This window comes from Nicotiana attenuata, unplaced genomic scaffold (assembly GCF_001879085.1).
Source record: "Nicotiana attenuata strain UT unplaced genomic scaffold, NIATTr2, whole genome shotgun sequence".
Taxonomy (NCBI): domain Eukaryota; kingdom Viridiplantae; phylum Streptophyta; class Magnoliopsida; order Solanales; family Solanaceae; genus Nicotiana; species Nicotiana attenuata.
In genome coordinates this window covers 278,227-298,875 of record NW_017670810.1, presented here as the reverse complement: position 1 = coordinate 298,875, position 20,649 = coordinate 278,227, and the positions used below count along the sequence as shown (strand labels likewise).

Here is a 20,649-nt window from a genome sequence, read left to right as displayed (position 1 = left end):
CAAAAAAAAAAAAAAAAAAAAAACTCAAAGAGCACGAATACAATAACAATAACAACAAATCCAATATAATCCCACAAGTGGGATCGAGGTAGGGTAGTGTGTACACAGACCGTACACATATCTTGTGAAGGTAGAGAGCCAGTTTCTGATAGAACTCGACTCAAAGAAAAAAAAAACAGTAACAACAAGCAATAATAACAACTATTGTTTATTAATAACTTAAATTCTATCACGAAGAATTATAATTTATAGTATTTTTCTTACAACCTTTTAATGTATCGATTTTCAATTAAAAATGGATTAGTCTTGTCCAATTTTGATTAAAATAACTAAAGGATACGTGAAAAGTGGTAAATACTTGGTATGAAAAGAGTAACAGTTCTTCAAAATATTTACTCTTCCAACAATATAATTTTTGTCAGGAACTTGGGGTACGAAGTTAAAGCTTAAACGCACGAAAAAGAAGGTGATTGTCCTTGTTCGAAATTAGAGAAACTGGAAGCATCATTAAAGTTAAATGTTGAACATTCAATTAAGAGTAATGGGAACATTCGTATTTCGAAATTTTAAGTAGTGGCCAGTAGGAGTAATAGCAATACTCACTACCATCAAACTTGACAATGGACCACAAAAAATATGACGTCAATCTTTAAATTAGAGAAAAGTCATGTAACACGAGGTTGGAATTTTCCTTAATAGCCTGCTCGGTTTGGGCCATGCTTGGACTTGGTTTATATCCTAATAAGAAATTGGAATTTTTACCTCCTATAGCAAAGGTTGATACCTTATTTATTTTAAATAAATACCCTTTTAAAAAATTATATTCCATAGCTATCTTTTGATTTTTATAGCTAAATATCTATTTATGGTTACCTCCTGTCATTAAGCCATAAAATACTCTTTGTATTATTTTTCTCTCTCATTCTTTCAGATTTTTCTCCATCCTCTCTCTCTCATTAGGGTTCACCAGAGTTTATTATATGAGTGCCCGTGTTTTGCAATCTCAATTCACCTACAATTTCATTGTTTCCCCTGGCACTAAATTCCTCCGTCTCTATTTTTATCCGACCGACTACTCTGGATTCAACAAATCTGAATCTGTTTTCTCAGTCACTGCTAATCATTATGCCCTCTTGAGTAACTTCGGCGCTTTCGTCACTGTCTCTGCTAGTGACGATGATGAGTCTTGTAAAGCAATCCGAAAAGAATATGTCATCAATGTTGATGAAAGTCAAATACTCAATATAACTTTTTCTCCTTCACCAAACTCTTATGCTTTTGTTAATGGGATTGAGATTGTTTCCATGCCAACTGATCTTTGCGCCAAATTTTGAGAGTTTCGAGTCAGAATCGCGGCCCTCTTGACGAGACGACATTAAGGTTGTTCTTGAACAAAGACGACGGAGTTTAGGGCTGAGCAACTTGATTTTCTGTTAATATATTTCAATGTATTTTCATGTATTTCATTGTATTCATTGTCTTTTTTTTCATTGTAATTCAATGTATCTCGTTTCATTCCATGTATTTCATTGTATTCACAGTCTTTTTTCTCATTGTATTTCAATGTATACCGCTGTATTCTATGTATTTCATTATATTCACTGTCTCGCTATATGCCATGAATGTATTCATATATTTTTTTTAATTAATATAATTTACGTATTCAGATGTATTATATAATTTCTCTGAAGATTGTTATGTTTTTGGGGTATTTTTCGGTTGAGAATCTTTTTTATAACTGAAAATACAAAAATTCAGTGTTATAATTGAGTTTGTTGAGTTATATTAGGAGTCTATTATGTTAATTGATTCACTTTTCGTTTTAAAAACAGTGTAATCCCCTATTTCACGCCGTGAATACAATCGAATACAATAATCTGTCCAGCTGTAATCCCATGTTTCACTCCATGAATACAGTCGAATACACTCGAATACAACAACTGATTAGCTGGACTTCCCTGATTCACGCCTATTTTTGCTACTGTATTCATGAATACAATAGCTTAAATACATCAAATACATCTTATAACCACAGAAAAGGTATCTATAATCCGTAATATAGCAAATGGTATCTATAGATGGCTAATTACTACTAAAAGATAGTGCTTTATGAAAATTTCTTTAAGAAATTAACTTAAATAGTCACTTGCCCAAAAAAAATAATCGGCACATATATAATATATAGTATATATATATTGGCTAGTCATTGTAATTATTTTTACCCGAGCGGCCAAATATGTTAACAGCCATAAGCTGTGGTTCCAAATTTCCGTTGGTATATTGTCCCAATTCAGATAAGTTAGAGGGATCCACTTTATATTCAAGATAAGCGCACTCCTTTCTCTTATCTTTCCTATTTGTATCTTATTTGAAGAGACGGAGTTAGGCTTTAAATTTTATGGGTTCAACTTTGAATGTTTTAGTATTGAATCCATTATATTTTTAAAGAGATGGGTTCATATTTATTATTTTTTATAAATTTTAATAAATTTTTACATATAAATTTTTGCTCCATGTCGAAAGTAACAACTGAACCTGTTATTGGCATGATACATTCGCCCCTGATTAAATCCCTGCTATTATATTTAGTAATTTTTACCTCCTATAGCAAAGGTTGATACCTTATTTATTTTAAATAAATATCCTTTTAAAAAATTATATTCCATAGCTACCTTTTTATTTTTTATAACCAAATATCTATTTATGGTCACCTCCTACCCTTAAGCCATAAAATAAGCTTTGTATTATTTTTTTCTCTCCCCTCAAATTTCTCGTATCCCCTACCCCATATCATTATCCCTTTCTCTCTCTCATCTTCCACCTTCACCTTTTCAACCTAACCTACATTGCCTACATTGCTGTTGTTACTACCAGAACTCTCCGGCAAAGCATCAGAAGTAGAGTTTTCCGGCGAAGACTTTTGGGCAGCCGAGCAATCGATATAGAAATTTTCTCCGGCATAACAACGGCAACCGGAGGCAACCGTGACGACGAGTGAGCTCTGATCGATCCCTTTTCGAGACTGACCCTTCATCTAAACAAACATTATCAGCTCTAGTGTTTCACCGTTTGTCCCTATTCAAATGGGATATACAATTGACCCAAAAGCAACTTCAATTCAGATTCTACTACCGCCGTCGTCGTCAAGCCCCCATGTCCTTCTTAGGGCTTTGCAACGTGAGATATCCAAGCGCACTTGAGGGTATTATGGTAATAGGAACAGTGGTGTTTCGAGTCAGAATCGCGGCCCTCTCGGCGAGATGACATTAGGATTGTTCTTGAACAAAGACGACGGAGTTTGGGGCTAAGCAACTTGAAGATTCTGTTAATATATTTCAATGTATCTCGCTGTATTTTCATGTATTTCATTGTCTTTTTTTTCATTGTATTTCAATGTATCTCGCTGTATTCCATGTATTTCATTGTATTCACTGTCTCGCTGTATTCCATGAATGTATTCATATATTTTTTTAATAATATAATTTATGTATTCAGATGTATATATGTATTCAAATTGCTCTGTTTTTGTTGTATTTATCGGCTGGGAAAAATATTCAGCATATTTTCTCTGAAGATTGCTATGTTTTTGGGTGTTTTTCGGTTGAGAATCTTTTTTATAACTGGAAATACAAAATTTATGTGTTAGAATTGAGTTTGTTGAGTTATATTAGGAGTCTATGTTATTTGATTCACTTTCCGTTTAAAAACAGTTGTAATCCTCTGTTTCATGCCATGAATACAGTTGAATACAAAAATCTGTCTAGTTGTAATCCCATGTTTCACGCCTAGAAATGCTACTATATTCATGAATACAGTAGCTTAAATACATCGAATACACTCTAAAAAACCTAAAAACATAACTATAGGAAGTAATATAGTAAATGATAGCTACAACTAGCTAATAACCACTAAACAATAGTGGTTTGTAAAAAATTTCCTTATATTTATGGTTCTGGGCTTGTTTGACAAATAATATGATGAGTCTCTCTCTGAAATATAATAAATTAATGAACTATAACACAGGCTCCTTTGTCACCATATATATAAAAAAGAATCAAATTTCATATCAATGGTATATATTACCTTATTTAAAAGTTCAAAATGCTTCACTCACCCCATCAAGATTTGAATTAATTATTACAAGATTATATTAAGGATAAACCTCAATAACAGACCTTAATCCCAGTATAGGATTAATCTTGTAATCACTAAAACCAGCATCAGAAAAGAGCTTTGCCCATTCTTCTGGATTCCTTTCTTTACCAGAAACATGAACCATCATAAGAATATCTGAAAAAAGTTGAGTTTCAAATGATTTGTTATCTCCATTTTGGCTATCAACCACAATGTCAATGATTATCACCTTTCCTCCTTTCTCCTTACTTTGAATTGCTTCTTTACATTTCTTCAATATTTTAACACAGTCTTCGTCGCTCCAATCATGTAATATCCACTGCTTTTCATTCACCAAACATAAATCAATATTAGTACATGTAGGTTTATTATTACAGTAACAAAAGTTTAGTGACTGTACATGAAATTAATCCCTAAATAAAAAAAAATAAAAAAAGGAGTGTATGTATTACAATTACTATTTTAAATAAGTAGAATAAAAGAAAAGAAAAGTATGCCATGACTTTATGTTAGGTAGGTTGAATCATGACTCGTTATTTGACTGATCCTGGCCCAAATCATTTTAAACTCAAATAAATTCTAAATTGATTAAATCATTAACAATTTATTAATTTGACCTGTTTTGACCCAACCCGCCCGTTTACAACTCTAGAAAAAAAAAAAAAAAAGTATGTTAGAGTACAAATTTACCTTCAATAAAATTGCATCTGCAGAAGGAACAGACTTAAACATGTCTCCTCCCACATAACTCAAATTGTTGCTCCCATCCAAGCCTTCAACAACATGTGGCAAATCAAAAACAGTGCATTTCACCTCAGGAAATGCATTAGAAATTGCTTTAGCCACAGTTCCAATGCCACCTCCAACATCTACCAATGATTTCAACCCATCAAAAATTCCACTACCATTTTTTATCACAACACTTATCATCAATCGGGCATCACTAGCCATAGCTTCATTAAATAAATAATTAAGCTTAGGTTCATCTCCTGCATATTCAAACAATGGCTTCCCATGAGCAGTTGCAAATGGAGTAGAGTCATCATTTTGTAACCATTTGCTTAGACTCTGAAATGGATCCATTAAAATTGGATCTAATTGTGCTAACACAAATGGGACTAAACTCAAAGGTTCATTTTTAAGGAGAAGACGTGAATTTGGAGTAAGTAAATAACCCTCTTCTTCTTCTTCTTCAGTTTCATTAATTTTGGTTTGCATAAAGAAACCTGAATGGATTAAAATACGCATGAGACGGTAAATACAATCCTGACCTTTGGCTTTGTTGATAGGTAGGGCATTCACTAAGTTAGAAAGGGTCATTGGTTTGCCATGGTTGTGAATAATATCTGGAATTTCAAGCTGAATTGCACATTTGAGTGACATGGAATTTATGTAATTGAATACATGGTTTGCTATGTGTGCCTGAGCAGAGAGGATTTCTCTTGTTTCATCTCCAATATTATTAGACAATGCCATGTTTGTGACAATTTTTGAGATGTTTAGTGCTGTGTTTATGAAATCTATATTTATAACAAAAATTAGAGGACCTGTCATAAATGAAATACCATATTTTAGAAAAATGAGGAGATTCACTATAAGCTTTGATTTATTGAGATATGGTAAATATTGTGATAAATCAATGCCTTTGAATTCATCTATTGGAAAGTCATTTATATTAATTGGTTTTTCTTCCAAATATGTAATGGATTTGACATTAGTTGTCTTGGTACCATTCACATTTACCAAAAAATTACAGTCAGAAAATTGAAAGACATTTATTACTTTAAATCTAATCTTCCTAATTTTAAATGAATAAGTTAAGAAGATTAATAAAAAATATATCAAATTTGCATATGCCACATCCAGATAATCAATAAAACAACATACCTAGTATATACTCTGTCCCGCTGTCTCAAAAGATGATGGGTAGAAAGGCGAAAAAAAAATTATTTTAAGTCTCGCGCACGATGAAAAAGAATTGTTGCATTTATAGTGAAAGTTCAAGGCGGTTGATTATAATTTACTGTAGATTAGGGACTTCTTTTGCTGTACTTTAGGGGCCTTTTTGAATGATGTACTATAAGGGATCGTTTGGTAGAATGTATAAAAATAGTAATACCGAATAACATGTATCACTAATACTGAAATTAGTTATATTAGTTATGTTGAAATTATTTCTTATCGACTATTTGATTTGGTGCATTAAAAGTCTTGAAATGATAGTTCTGTCGTTATACATGCATATCCATGTATTAAAAACTATAGTATTGGTATATTCATATCCATGTATTAAAAACTATAGTATTGGTATATTCATAAAAATAGTACTGAATAAGATGTATAACTAATATGTATAATTAATACAAGTATTAGTTTTATACATAGGTTGAAAAATACTACCATACAAAAGATTAATAATACCAAAGTTTATACATGTATCATTTTTCCTAATACATCCAATCTAACGACTGTGTAATTATAATGTTTCTGGGCTTGTTTGGATAACGATCATAATTAAGGCTCATTGTCTCAAACAAAGTTATCACAAAATGAAGTAATGATGATCACCTTTCCTCAATTCTCCTTACTTGGAATTTGCTTCTTTACATTTCTTCAATACTTTAACACAGTCTTCGTCGCTCCAATCATGTAATATCCACTGCTTGTCACTCACCAAGCATAAATCAATATTAGTCCATGTACGTTTATTATTAAAGCAGCAAAAGTTTAGTAACTATACATGAAATTAATCCCTAAATAAGAAAAGTGTATGTATTACAAGTCAACTTTAGTAAAATTGCATCAGCAGAAGGAATATTGGACTTAAACATGTCTCCTCCTACGTAGCTCAGGTTGTTGCTCCCTTCAAGTCCTTCAATTACATGCGACAGTTTGAAGACAGTGCATTTTATATCTGGAAATGCATCAGCAATAGCTTTAGCTATGGTTCGCTACGGTTCCCGTGCCGCCTCCAACATCCACCAATGACTTCAATCCTTCAAAAATTCCCTTACAATGTTTAATCACCACATATATAAAGTTAAGCCTGGGTTCCTTTCCAGAATATTCAAAGAACGGTATTCCATGAGTAGTAGCGAATCGGGCAGAATCCATTCTGAAACCATTTACTCAGCCGATACTACGGAATTATGAAAGTTGGATCAAGCATTTGTTGTATAAAAGGGATCATGTTCATAGGCTCATATTTGAGGAGGAGATATGAAGTCGGAGTAAGTAAATAACCCTCTTCTTCTTCGTTAATCTTGGTTTGAATAAAGAAACCTGCAAGAGTTAAAATACGCATGAGATGGTAAATACAATCCTGACCTTTAGACTTGTTGATGATTGGGAGGGCATCCACCAATTCGAAGAGTATCATGATTCAGCCATGACTGTGGATGATATCTGGAATTCCAAGTTGAATTGCACATTTGAGAGACATGGAATTGATGTAGCTGAATGTATGGTTCCATATGTGTGCCTGAGCAGCGAGTACTTCTCTACCTTCCTCTCCAATATCATTAGACAAAGTCATTGCTTTTGTAAGATTTTCTCTGAGATGCTTAGGATTGTGATAATGATATATCGAGGTTTGTATACTTATAAAAAGAATGAGAAGACCCATCATAGTTGAGGTGTATATTTATAAGAAGAATGAGGAGATTTACCATACATTAAGACCGAAATTTGTACAAAATTTCAGCCCGAAATTCGTAAAAAATTTCTCCATAATATCTAATTTCCTTATTTTAAATGAATAAAGGAGGATAAAACAGTATAGTATAAATTTGCAAGCTATTCGTAGATCATAAACAAATTGACATCCCACCTGTAAAGAACCCACAATCATTTGGAAATCCTCATATGGCCCTAACCTCACCACAAAAAGATACTTGAGACTATAAGAACTTTAGGCCTTAGTTAGGTTGTTATCCTTGATACGGCCAGATGGAACACATTTTAGGTCTTGAAATACTCTTTTCCTATGGTTCCAATAGATGATGGGTAGATTTAGTATTTGTTTGCCCAAAGTTGCATAAACAAAGTTAGTGCTTTCTTTTATCCTAAGTGGTTTTTAAGAATACACATGAGACGGTAAATATAACTCTACCCTTTGGCCTTGTTGATGGAGAAGGCATGTTGGTCATGGCTGTCAATATTATCTGGAATTCCAGTGGGCTGAATTACACATTTGAGGGATATAGAGTTGAAGTTCAATACATGGTTAATATGTGTGCTTGTGCGACAAGGAGCTCGCCTAGCTTCATCTCCAATAGTGTTATTTAACAATGCCATCTTTGCGAGATTATTTTTGAGATGTGGTCGTGTTGTGACATAAGATCCATATTCCTAAGAATGAGGACGCTCACCATAATTCTGATTTACTGAGATATGATAAAGGTAAAACTCACCAGCACCAGGTGTTTACATCAAGCAAATGGATACACTACAGCGCCATTTGCTAGTTCTCCAATCTCGAAGTCTCATTATTTTTCCCTTCAATACTACAGGCTGCACTGCACAACAAGTAATAGCACTATTTAGAAGCTTGTCTAGATCTGTAGATCATGGGAACCAAATACAAGAGATATGTATCCCTCATATGGTCAGATTTAAAAGAGAACTGTAAAATTTGATTTCCGGAATTACAGCCATTTGCTTCAAAAACTTTTCCAACCTTCAAACTTGTAACTTAGAATTTTCAATTTTTCAGCAACCAATATTATGCACAAATGCCACTCAGCATCATATCCAGGAAATAGTACTTCAGTTAGTTTGCTCATACATACATCTGTTCTAGCCTACTACTGAAATTGGAATAGAGAAAAGAGATAACTGCTACAAAGAGCATTCACTAATGTGCAAGATAACTGTTATTCATCAATACGCACCATAGGCTGACTATAGTCCTCCAGTCAGTTTGCACCTCTGTATACGTCAAAGTTCAAGAAATCCCCAGAAGAAGAAAAAAACTGTAGTAGCTATAGCCTTACAATAATGTATATTTTCTCTCCTTGTGGGGAAACAAGGAGATTTCAGGCCTAAAGATTCATATGAAGTAAAATATCATCTTCAACAGGTTGGTTTGTTGAGAATTATTATAAAAGAATTGATACCAAAAAGAAAAGAAAAAAAATACGCTGAATTCTCAAAAGCACATTTACTATGAACAACTCCACCTCTGCAAGTTCATATGCATTTTGCTTGATACTGATAAAATCACATCAGAAAAGTCACAAGCAGAGATGAGAAGTCAACCAAAAATCATAGAAACGGAGAGATTTGCCCAATCAAGTCATGCCTTTTGTATTCAGCTTCTCAAAGCAGCATATTAACTTATATAACCAGAAAAAAGAAGTGAGTTGCAGTAGTATTCTAGCCAGAGTATAGCTTTTCAAGTGCCATGTTTTCATCCCAACCTGTTGCTTCCAGTGTGCTCCTCGCTTGACCTTCAGTAAATCCTATTTCCACAAATTTCTGAATCTGTGGCATATAATTCTAATCATTCAGTAGTCTATATTTGATCACACTAAGTTCTAGAAGGACTGGCAAATATGCAAAGATCAAACAAAACTTGTTAAAACTTATCCTATTTGCTAGCTGGATAAAAATGTAAAAGGAAAATAAAGCATTTATGAAATTGCGCACCTTCTCCTCAGCACCAAGCATGGATATTTTTGCAAAAGTCTCAGTCCAGTAACGAGCTGTGCCAACAAAGGTCTGACAGTCTAAGATACTGCAATAAAGAGAAACAAAGTGATCATTTGAAAGAAAAAGACGTGGAGAGAAAGACAGGGACACAGTAAGGCAAGAGACCAATAAATCACCTGTAATTTTGAAATAACATGTAGCCAAGCAGAAAAAACAAAAGCACTTTTGTCTTGGTTTTAGGGGGATGGGGGAGGCAGGGTTTGGGCGGAGGAGGAGGGACAGTAATTGGCTGGTTATAGAAAGCACCTGTTGGGCCACAACGGCATCTTGTGGATCATCAGGTTGAGGAGTAGAGAGTAATGCTTGTACAGAAAGGAGAGCTGTCTTGAGAGCGAGTGCAGGGCTCCATTGGTCTTTCAGGATATCTAGGCATATTGCACCACTTTGACTACTAATGTTGGGATGCCTTCAAAGGGAAATAAACACATGAAATCATTTGAATCATAAAGTGTAACTGGGAAGCAGAAGATAATGAACTTCTTCCCCTATCATTACATTAAGATCACGAGTCACGACAACCTTTTCTTTCAAGTACAACCAGGTGTGCACATAAGATTATGTGGAGGGTCAAACATTTGTATTTCCTGAACTTTTAGCGGGTATCAAAAAGTTTCATTTTTCAACAATTTGCCTCACTATTTATTGTTCACTAAGATCATGTCCGCACAGCCATCCTTGGTGACAACACCACCTGTTAAACCCACCTCGTTCACCCTAATCAATATTTTCCAGTCAGATATGCATGGAATCTCATGATATCAGATTGTAATGAATTAGAGTACTTGTCTTGAGAGATTCTTCTTTCAAAAAGCTGAATTTCTGTTAAGTAGATTCTTAAGCCTTAAGGTGTAAGAATGATAAATTGGGTTCCAATCAGGCCGACTCACGGTGATGTCATCCCAGGTTGAATGTTATAGCAGTTAAGAATCTAAATTTGACTGCTTTCAGAGGTATTAATAATATCAGCCATCAAATTGTTACAATTTGCCTACACTGGAGCTTTTATGACAGAATAGGTGACATTGGCATTACTCTAAATTGCAGATGCATGAAACAAGAACAGGGAATATGCAGAAAAATAAGAGATGTAGATTAAGGTATAGTGGTGTTTTTATTACCTCTATTCTCTATAGATTCTAAAGATTGGACGAGGCCTTGTAATACATTTTTGTTCTGAGGATTAAACAATAGTACACGGATACCTACACCACGTGGCACAATTAACTCCTATGGAAAGAAGCAAAACCTATAAACCAAACATGTTGCCAATGTAGCATATCCAGGATAAGATTGATTGTGTTCTAACAGAGAAACTTCCCTCGAAGGTATGGGAAAACTGATAATTACGTGACAGCAATTTGGCTTCTGTTGAAGAAAATATAATATATATGCCAGAGGTAATAAATTCACAGGAAGCGTATTTTAGCGCAGTTTAAACTGGGAGACTGCAGTGATGCTTTGTGCACATTGACGCACTAAAGCTTTAGAACTTCAATTAGGAATTCCCGCCTTATCCTACAGGCTATTCAGTTCGAGTAGTGAAGGAAATGACACAAACTTCTATTCTAGTAGAAGATGGAACATTATTGTTCTGAAATCCTTGTATCATGTATCAGTCATGCAAAACAGTTTGGAGAAGTAGGAGGCAAGCCAATAATACCTAAGTAATAAGTGAAAGATGTATATAATTGCTACCCCAAGCCCTCCTCCTCTAGTGGAGGACCCAAGGTATGAAGTGAGAGTAACTAAAAATGGCGCAATGTAGGTAATCAGCTGTTTGTGTATCCTTCCTACCACACCCCCAAACGCATTACTTCTATTCCCAAAATAAAGGAAATAAAATAACTGCAGATAGTAGAGCACATATCTTTTACATACCACACTTGTGTTGCAAATTTCATTTTTGGAGGCTCAAACTGATAGCCATCTGCAAAAACATAGGAGCAGTTAATATGATTCATTGTCATAAGCTAAAAAAGCTACATTCCACACAAAGTAAAACTCCATGCCAACGCATAACAAGTATTCAAAATGCATATTGCCTTCCTGAGCAACAATGCAAGGAGCTAGTAAAAGCAAGAAATGAATCTTCGCGAGGTAACAATAATCAACAACAACAACCAACCCAGTGAAAATCCACTAGTGGGGTCTATGAAGGGTAGAGTATACCCAGACCTTACCCCTACCTTAAGAAGGTAAAGAGTTTGTTTCCGGAAGACCCTCGGCTCAGGATGATAGGGAGGAAGGAACAACAGCAAGCAACAATACTAGCAAACCAATCAGAAAACCGAAGTAAAGAAACAATAAGTAACAACAAAAATCTAATAATAAGAAAATAAAAGACTAACACTAAGGAATGCACTAAAACTACTAGAATGAGCAAGGACAACCCTCAGCTAGCTAACCTTCTATCGCAATTCTCAACCTCCGCACCTTCCTATCCTGCGGTAAGCCGGAGGTAACAATAATCATCACATAAAGTTAATATTAACGTAAAACTTTTCAGGCCTCAGCAATTGCCAAATAGGCAGAATCCCTGACATTCTTAACACAACGTGCATAAACAATGTCAAATGTTGATCAATCAGGACGATATCAATGTTAAATTAACAATTATTGGTCAACGAAATTCACAACCCTAAACCACTTAAAACCCATAAAACCCAAGTTCAAAATTCAAATCCTTTCAAAATCTCTTTGGTTATGCAAATATTGGAAGTAAAAAAATATAGGCGTTTTTACCAGGAAGAGTGATATCGATCTTGAAAGTGCCGCCTTCATAAGGATTAAGGAGTACCAGAAGGACCAGGAACTGTACCAATCAAGTGAGTACGACTGTCGCCTTTAGAGTTTACTCTTATTCCAGAAACCTGAACAGCTTTGTTAAATCTTGTAGCTCCTTTTGCACCCTACCCAAGTCCACCATTTTTCTTCCGATTTTTAATGTCAATTTCAGGTTTTAGCTACTCCTTTTGGGTTTGCTTGAGTTGCAAAATACAGAGAGGGAGAGAACTGTAGCGCGGGTGTTAAAAGAAGCGGATTAAATATATTAGTTTCCACAATATTTGGTTGAAATTTTATTACATTAAAAAGAAATTGAAAAAGGGATTGTGATATATGGAGTTCACTTCCAAGTTGAAGTTTCACAGTGAAAATTATATAATCACTTCAAATTATTTTTAAATTCAACTTTTTAACTCTAAATTCATTTTCAAATTGAAATTCAAAATAAGGGATCCTATTGTAATTTTGTAAATACATTGATTGCAAATATCTTATTATTTTCTACATGATTTCTTTGCAACTTTTTTTTTTGGATCCGAGGGTCTATAGTAAATAATTTCTTTCTTCCACAAGATAGGTGAAGTATACGCGCACATTATCTCCCGGACCCCACACAATAGAAATATATTGGATTATTTTTATTGATTGCAATCGATATTTCACATTGAAGTTAATATAATGGACCAAGTCTTTCAAGGAGAATTCTTCTCAACTCGGAGGTCCGTGAAAATAGTTGCAACTATAAAAATTACACTATTTCTAAGAACTAAAAGTAAGTACTATTATCCTCCTGTTTCAGTTTATGTGAACCTATTTCTTTTTTAGTTTGTTCCAAAAAGAATGACCCCTTTTTAAATTTGGTAACAATTTAGCTTAAACTTACAATTATACCCTTAATGAGAAGCTTTTATAACCACACAAATACTCTGGCCCCTTTTTGGTTTGTTTAGGACCACAAATTCCAAAAGTCTTCATTTTTTCTTAAACTTCGTGCCCAATCAAACAGGTTCACATAAATTGGAACGGAGGGAGTAGTATATAATGTTCGATTTAACTTGCGCATTTCAACTATTTTATCTATACATAAAAAATTACTTAACACTTTTTTTGGGCTAAAATTTGAACCTTAATTTCCAATATTTTCATTTCCAACTTCATTGATTGCTAGACTTCATTTAAGTATAAAAGTAGATTATATTTGCACGGACAAATATACGAGTTTAAAATGTTCTCCCAGTATCTCTCGTCATCCCAAAAAAGCACAATGGGTTCAAGATACAAGTAGGAGAACATCTACATCTTTGAGTATTATTTTTATATGATCTTTGATTTTTCAAAAAAAAAGTACGTTTTCATAAACTACATATAAACGGAGAACTACTTCAGAGATATTTCTCAGTTTTTACAAAATATGAAAATCTTTTCTCTGGGGATGCTTTATTAATAAAAGTTTTCAAAATCTCAAAATAGATTAAAACCAAATGCCAATTTTTATTTTATTTTTTCAAGCAAAGGGGGCCGCACTTAAAATTGTAAAAATGTGGAGATATGAGATTAAAGAGTCCGAAACTTTTCTAATGCTTTTTTGGACAAAAAGCACGTTTCTACTACTAAAAAGAAAGTTACATAACTACCTAAAACGCACTACTATACTGCGAATTACTTTAACGGAAATTTAGCCATTAAAGTAATTCGCAGTATAGTACTACGTATTACTAAAAAATTAATTTTTTTTAAGTAATTCGCAGTACAATACTGCGAATTACTTAAACGCAGTACTGTACTACGAATTCCTTATTAATTTGGCCCACCAATAATCAACTGACATAACAATAATTCAGACACATAAAACGTGGTATTGTAATGCGAATTCCTTAAAAAAATTCTGCACCCCAAGCTAAGACTTGCCTTATTTAAAGGCGTTTCAATTTTATGAAAATTCATTCAATACAAACTTCAAACTTCCGCTTATACTTCTCTCTTCTTCTCATCAATCATTTTTTTACAATGTCTTAAGAGCCAAAAATAAGGGTTTCATTATATTGGGGGGTGAGGTTGTGCTGGAGAATAACTCTGTGAGGTATAGCTCACCTCCACGGTGTCATGTTAAATTGTCGCTTACTATGGAGTATGATAAATTGGTTTCGTTGTTATGTAAAAAAATGAGTGTGAGGAAGCGTTCGGTTAACCTTCAAGTAACCGGTAGGTTTTCGTATTCAGTGACTCCGCAGGGGTTTGCTTATCATTTTGAGTTTAACATCGAGGATGATGAAACTCTTAGAGATTTTTTGCGGATTCCGGATGAATACAAGGAATTTATTGTAATAAAATTATTGAAAATGTACGTCAAGGTGGAAGACGTTCCCAATAATGAGGGCGTGCATAGTACTGTCAATGCACATAAATAAAGCAGTTTATTTATCAAATTTTAATAATTTTTTGTCTCAAAGCTAATAAATCAATCCGGGCATAAATAAGATACAAATTTAAACACAAACATAACACAAATTAACATGGAAACATATTCAACAATACAAATATGCATGTACTATACGAGTTTCGACATAAACAAAATTGAAATACCTCGATTTAAGTTTTTTGAATTTGATTGAAATCGAATTTTTGCACCCGAACGAACGAATCCAAAGCTTCTCTTGTGTGCGGGACCTATACTCTTTGCTTTCTGGGTGACGGGTGGGGCCCAAAAAATTTTTTTTTTTTAACTTTGACGGGGGATGGGGGACCATAACAGTGCTCGTTTTTTTAATTGGGGGGGGGGGGGGGGGAGGAACTCTGTCGTTGTCTTGGGGAAGAAGAAGGGGCTTTATTTTATTAAAGCAATTCGCAGTACTATACTGTGAATTACTTAAACGCAGTATAGTACTGCGAATTGCTTTAATAAAATAAAGTTGGGGCCCAATTTAAGTAATTCGCAGTATTGTACTGCGAATTCCTTTAAAAAAAAATAATTTTTAGTAATACGCAGTACTATACTGCGAATTACTTTAAGGGCTAAATTTCCGTTAAAGTAATGTTTTAGGTAGTTATGTAACTTTTTTTTTAATAGTAGATACGTGTTTTTGTCCAAAAAAATATTAGAAAAGTTTCGGACTCTGAGATTGAAGGCTACACAATTGCATGCTTATTACGAAATTCCAGGTATTCATCCGATGATCCGGACCTCCTGAATGACTTCCCCAAAAAAAAAATATTGAAAACTTCTATTACGATATTTATACAAATTACGTGTAACATATATAATAATAAAACTTTTGGCCTAAAAAATGCTTTAGTGGTCTGGGTTCGAGTTCGCGTCCCATCGCCATTGTTACTTGTGCAAATTTGAAAACCAAGAAATTAGTTTGTATAGTATTACGTTCACCTGAGAATCTCCGAATGTGACTTACTGGCTTACTGCATGATGTTCCGAAAAATATAAAAGAAATTTAGTCAACAAGGTACAAGTGGTTGGTCCAAAATCCTAACTTCAATTTCTTTAATTAATACTGTATACGGTGAAAACCGGGCCTACCCGATTTTATTATTTGATCGAGACCAGGGAGTTGAATCGAAGGTCGGCCTCGTAGTGGATCAGACCAAAGCACGAGGACAAGGTACCGAGTTCGAGAAATGAGATGTCTGTCGAGATCGAAGCCAGTAGCGATCGAGACTATATAGGGCAGACTTCGAGCAAAGCGCAATAACAGAAAGGCGAGATATCCATAACTGCTTGAAGATCATGGTGGAAATCTCGGAACATATCAAATCAAGGGCGGTTGTTTAGGCTAATCATGAGATTTACTTCTGTAATTAGAATTATACCATAGATAGGATTCCTCTAATTTATAAAGAGGGTTCTAATCATTTTGTAGGCATCTTACATTCACGCATATCAAAGCAATACAATACTTTCTGTCTAGCTTATATTCTTGTTCATCAGTTTGTTTATTTCTTAACTATTCGAGTACTGATCAGTTCGAGGGCACTCAAGCTCGAGGGCTGAATTACGTTTCAACACTGGTTTGCTTTATCTCATTGTCAATTTCCATTATTAATCTTCATATTCACCAATTGATATTAGGTGAAATCACGTGTCCTTAAAACCACATTATAAGTCTAATTGTTATCCGATTTTTAGGGTAAACAGTTTGGCACCCACTGTGAGGCTAAGGGTAATAGTGATTGCCTAGTATTAATTCTCGTAACACATTACTTTACGCTTGTTCTTGTGAGTGTTTTTTGATTTCAGGACCAACATGTCTAACTCGCAAGGAGTACCCACTCACGCCGATAACGGGCTCGGTTTCCATGAGAAAACGATAGTGTAGCCGCCCCAGGGATCGAAGTGCCTCGAGCTGGCCACGAGGGAGTACCAATCGCAGACCCCGTCGATGTCAGTTCGCTTGTTGCCCTGAATGCAAATCTGGGCGTTGATCCTGAAGGTAGCGTACGCAGGGAAATTCGATCGGGTGGTCGAGGTATGCAGGGCGGAGAAGACGGTGGAGTTAGCCTCCAATTGATATTTGAAATGTTGCAGGCTCAGCAAGCCGCTATAGCGCAACTACATAATCAACATCGAGCACCAAGTGGGGTCAAACCAGAGCCTGAACCAGAAACCGTTCATAGAGTCGGACCTATACCGGAGAGATCGAACGCCAATAATTCGAGGGCTGACCCTGCTATTATGAAAATGCTCGAGGAGTTCACTAAACGGATTGAAAATATTGAGGCAAATGATAAAAAGGTAGAAACATACAACTCCCGGGTTGACCAAATACCGAGGGCACCGCCGATTCTAAAGGGTTTGGATTCGAATAAGTTCGTACAAAAGCCTTTCCCTCCTAGTGCGGCTCCAAAGCCCATCCCGAAAAAATTTTACATGCCAGAAATTCCCAAATACAATGGGACCATTGACCCTAATGAGCATGTTACTTCTTATACATGTGCAATAAAGGGGAATGACTTAGAAGACGATGAGATTGAATCCGTTTTATTGAAAAAGTTTGGAGAGACTTTATCAAGAGGGGCGACGATATGGTATCACAATTTGCCACCTAATTCCATCGATTCCTTCACCATGCTTACAGATTCGTTCGTAAAGGCACACGCCGGAGCGATAAAGGTTACGACTAGGAAGTCAGGCCTCTTCAAAGTAAGACAAAAGGACAAAGAAATGCTAAGGGAAATCGTATCTCGGTTCCAGATGGAAAGCATGGACCTACCCCCGGTCACAGACGATGGGGTTGTTCAAGCTCTTATTCAAGGTTTGAACGAGTGAAGTTCGATAGCATCACGACAACTGAAGCAGAATTTAATTGATTATCCAGCTGTAACCTAGGCCGATGTACATAATCGATATCAATCGAAGATCGGGGTCGAGGATGATCAATTGGGAACTCCTTCCGGTTCTGTTTACCCAAATAGGCCTATCGGTAGAATTCAAAGGGACATTGATAGAGAACCCCGACCAAATAGAGATTGGTATCAACCATACAGCGTAGATCGTAGAAACAGTAGCCCAGGAGTAATCTCGTTCGAAATGATCAAAGGAATGATCAAGGACAGAGCTCCCGAGGGCTCATGAGTAAAAGTGGCTTCGATAAACATGTCAAGCCCACAGAAGCACCACGACTGTCAAAATACAACTTCAGCATCGATGCATCGGGTATTGTATCAGCCATCGGACGGATCAAAGATACTAGATGGCCCAGACCCCTACAGACCAGTCCAGCTCAAAGGAACCCTAATCAAGTATGCAAATACCATGGTACCCGTGATCACAAAACTGAAGACTGCAGACAGCTGAGGGAGGAGGTGGCTCGCTTAGGGTCATCTTCAAGAATTCTTAAGCGACCGAGCTAAAAATCACTTCAGAGACAGGGATGCAAACAGGAGAAACAAACAGGAAGAACCACAACACGTAATTCATATGATCGTTGGTGGGGTCGATATTCCTCAAGGAATGGTATTTAAACGCACCAAGGTGACAATCACGAGGGAGAAGAGAACTTGAGACTACTTACCAGAAGAAACCTTGTCTTTCAACGATGAGGATGCAGAGGGGATCGAACAACCTCACAACGACGCACTGATATGATAGGGATCCCACCGGAGATCACTACGCAGCGATTGAGCTTGGATCCGAAGTTTTGCCCGGTAAAGCAAAAGAGAAGACCCCAGTCCGAGGTAAAACATGCATTCATTAAGGACGAGGTAACAAAACTTCTCAATACAGGATGCATTCGGGAGGTAAGATATCCCGAATGGTTAGCTAAGTAGTTGTAGTCCCTAAAAAGAGAAACAAACTTAGAATGTGCGTAGACTATAAGGATCTAAACAAGGCATGCCCTAAAGATTTTTTTCCTTTGCCGAATATCGATCACATGATCGATGCCACGGCCGGCCATGAGATCCTTAGTTTTCTCGATGCCTACTCCGGGTACAATCAAATACGAATGAACCCGGAGGATCAGGAAAAGACTTCGTTTATCACTAAATACGGCACCTACTGCTATAATGTAATGCCGTCCGGACTAAAAATGTTGGTGCTACTTATCAACGCCTAGTAAATCAAATGTTCGAAGAACAAATAGGTAAGTCAATGGAGGTTTATATTGATGATATGCTAGTTAAGTCCCTGTGAGTAGAGGATCATTTGAAACATTTGGGAGAGACCTCCGACATACTGAGAAAGTATAACATGAAGCTTAACCCGGAGAAATGTGCATTCGGGGTCGGCTCGGGCAAGTTCCTCGACTTTATGGTTTCAAATCGGGGAATTGAAATCAACCCCGATAAAATCAAGGCAATCGAAGACATCACAATTGTTGATAATGTCAAGGCTGTACAGAGGTTAACAGGACGCATAGACGCCCTGGGTCCATTTATTTCGAGGTACTCAGATAGGAGCCACCGGTTCTTCTCACTTCTTAAGAAAGCAGTTTCGCATGGATCCCGTAATGTCAACAGGCCTTGGAGGAACTTAAACGATACCTGTCGAGCCCGCCATCGCTTCACACCCCGAAGGCGGACGAGCAACTTTACTTATACTTAGCGGTCTCGAAATTAGAGGTAAGTGGGGTCTTAGTTTGAGAAGAGCAAGGTATGCAATTTCCTGTCTATTATATTAGTATGACCTTAGGTGAAGCCGAGACCCGGTACCCACACTTATAAAAATTAGCGCTTGCTTTAATAAGCGCCTCTAGGAAATTAAAATCGTATTTTCAGTGTCACCCAATTTGTGTTGTAACCACCTACCACCTTCGCAACATTTTGCACAAGCCCGAACTCTCGGGTCGATTGGCCAAATGGGCCGTCGAGATCAGCAGGTATGATATCGAGTATCAACCCCGAATGGCCATCAAGTCACGAATCTTGGCAGACTTTGTGGCCGACTTCACGCCAGCCCTGGTACCCGAGGTCGAAAAGGAACTATTATTAAAATCGGGTATATCATCGGGGGTGTGGACCCCTTCACAGACGGCTCTTCGAACATGAATGTGTCCGAGATACACATCGTTTTGAAGCCACCCACAGGTAATACAAGCAGACAGTCTATCAAAACTTCAAAATTAACTAACAATGAGGCCGAGTATGAGGCCATGATTGCATGTCTCTAACTAGCTAAGAGCTTGGGAGCGGAGACCATCGAGGCCAAGTACGACTCCCAACTTTTGGTAAATCAAGTCAACAGAACTTTCGAGGTTCGAGAAGATCGAATGCAGAGGTACTTGGACAAACTACAAGTGTCTCTACATCGATTTAAAGAATGGACCCTGCAGCACGTACCTCGAGAACAAAATAGCGAGGCCGATGCCCTTGCAAATTTGGGGTCATCGATCGAAGATGATGAACTTATCTCGAGGACAGTCGTACAACTTTCGAGGTTAGTAATCGAAGAAGGACATGCTGAAATAAACTCCACAAGTCTAACCTGGAATTGGAGGAATAAGTACATCGAATACCTAAAGAACGGGAAACTGCCACTGGATCCTAAAGAATCAAGGACTCTACGCACGA

The 20,649-nt window shown here is 36.3% G+C and overlaps 1 protein-coding gene and 1 pseudogene across 1 annotated transcript; both read right to left on the bottom strand.

Annotated features, from left to right (window-relative positions):
- Positions 1-3,971: 3,971 nt before the first annotated feature.
- LOC109243550 (trans-resveratrol di-O-methyltransferase-like) lies at positions 3,972-5,667 on the bottom strand. Its single transcript, XM_019410491.1, has 2 exons — positions 4,825-5,667; positions 3,972-4,453 (listed from the first exon to the last, which is right to left on the bottom strand). The coding sequence occupies exons 1-2, from the start codon at positions 5,608-5,610 to the stop codon at positions 4,151-4,153; spliced, it is 1,089 nt and encodes a 362-aa protein (XP_019266036.1). The 5' UTR covers positions 5,611-5,667; the 3' UTR covers positions 3,972-4,150.
- Positions 5,668-8,659: 2,992 nt separating this feature from the next.
- On the bottom strand, positions 8,660-12,902 carry LOC109243557 (annotated as a pseudogene).
- Positions 12,903-20,649: the final 7,747 nt, after the last annotated feature.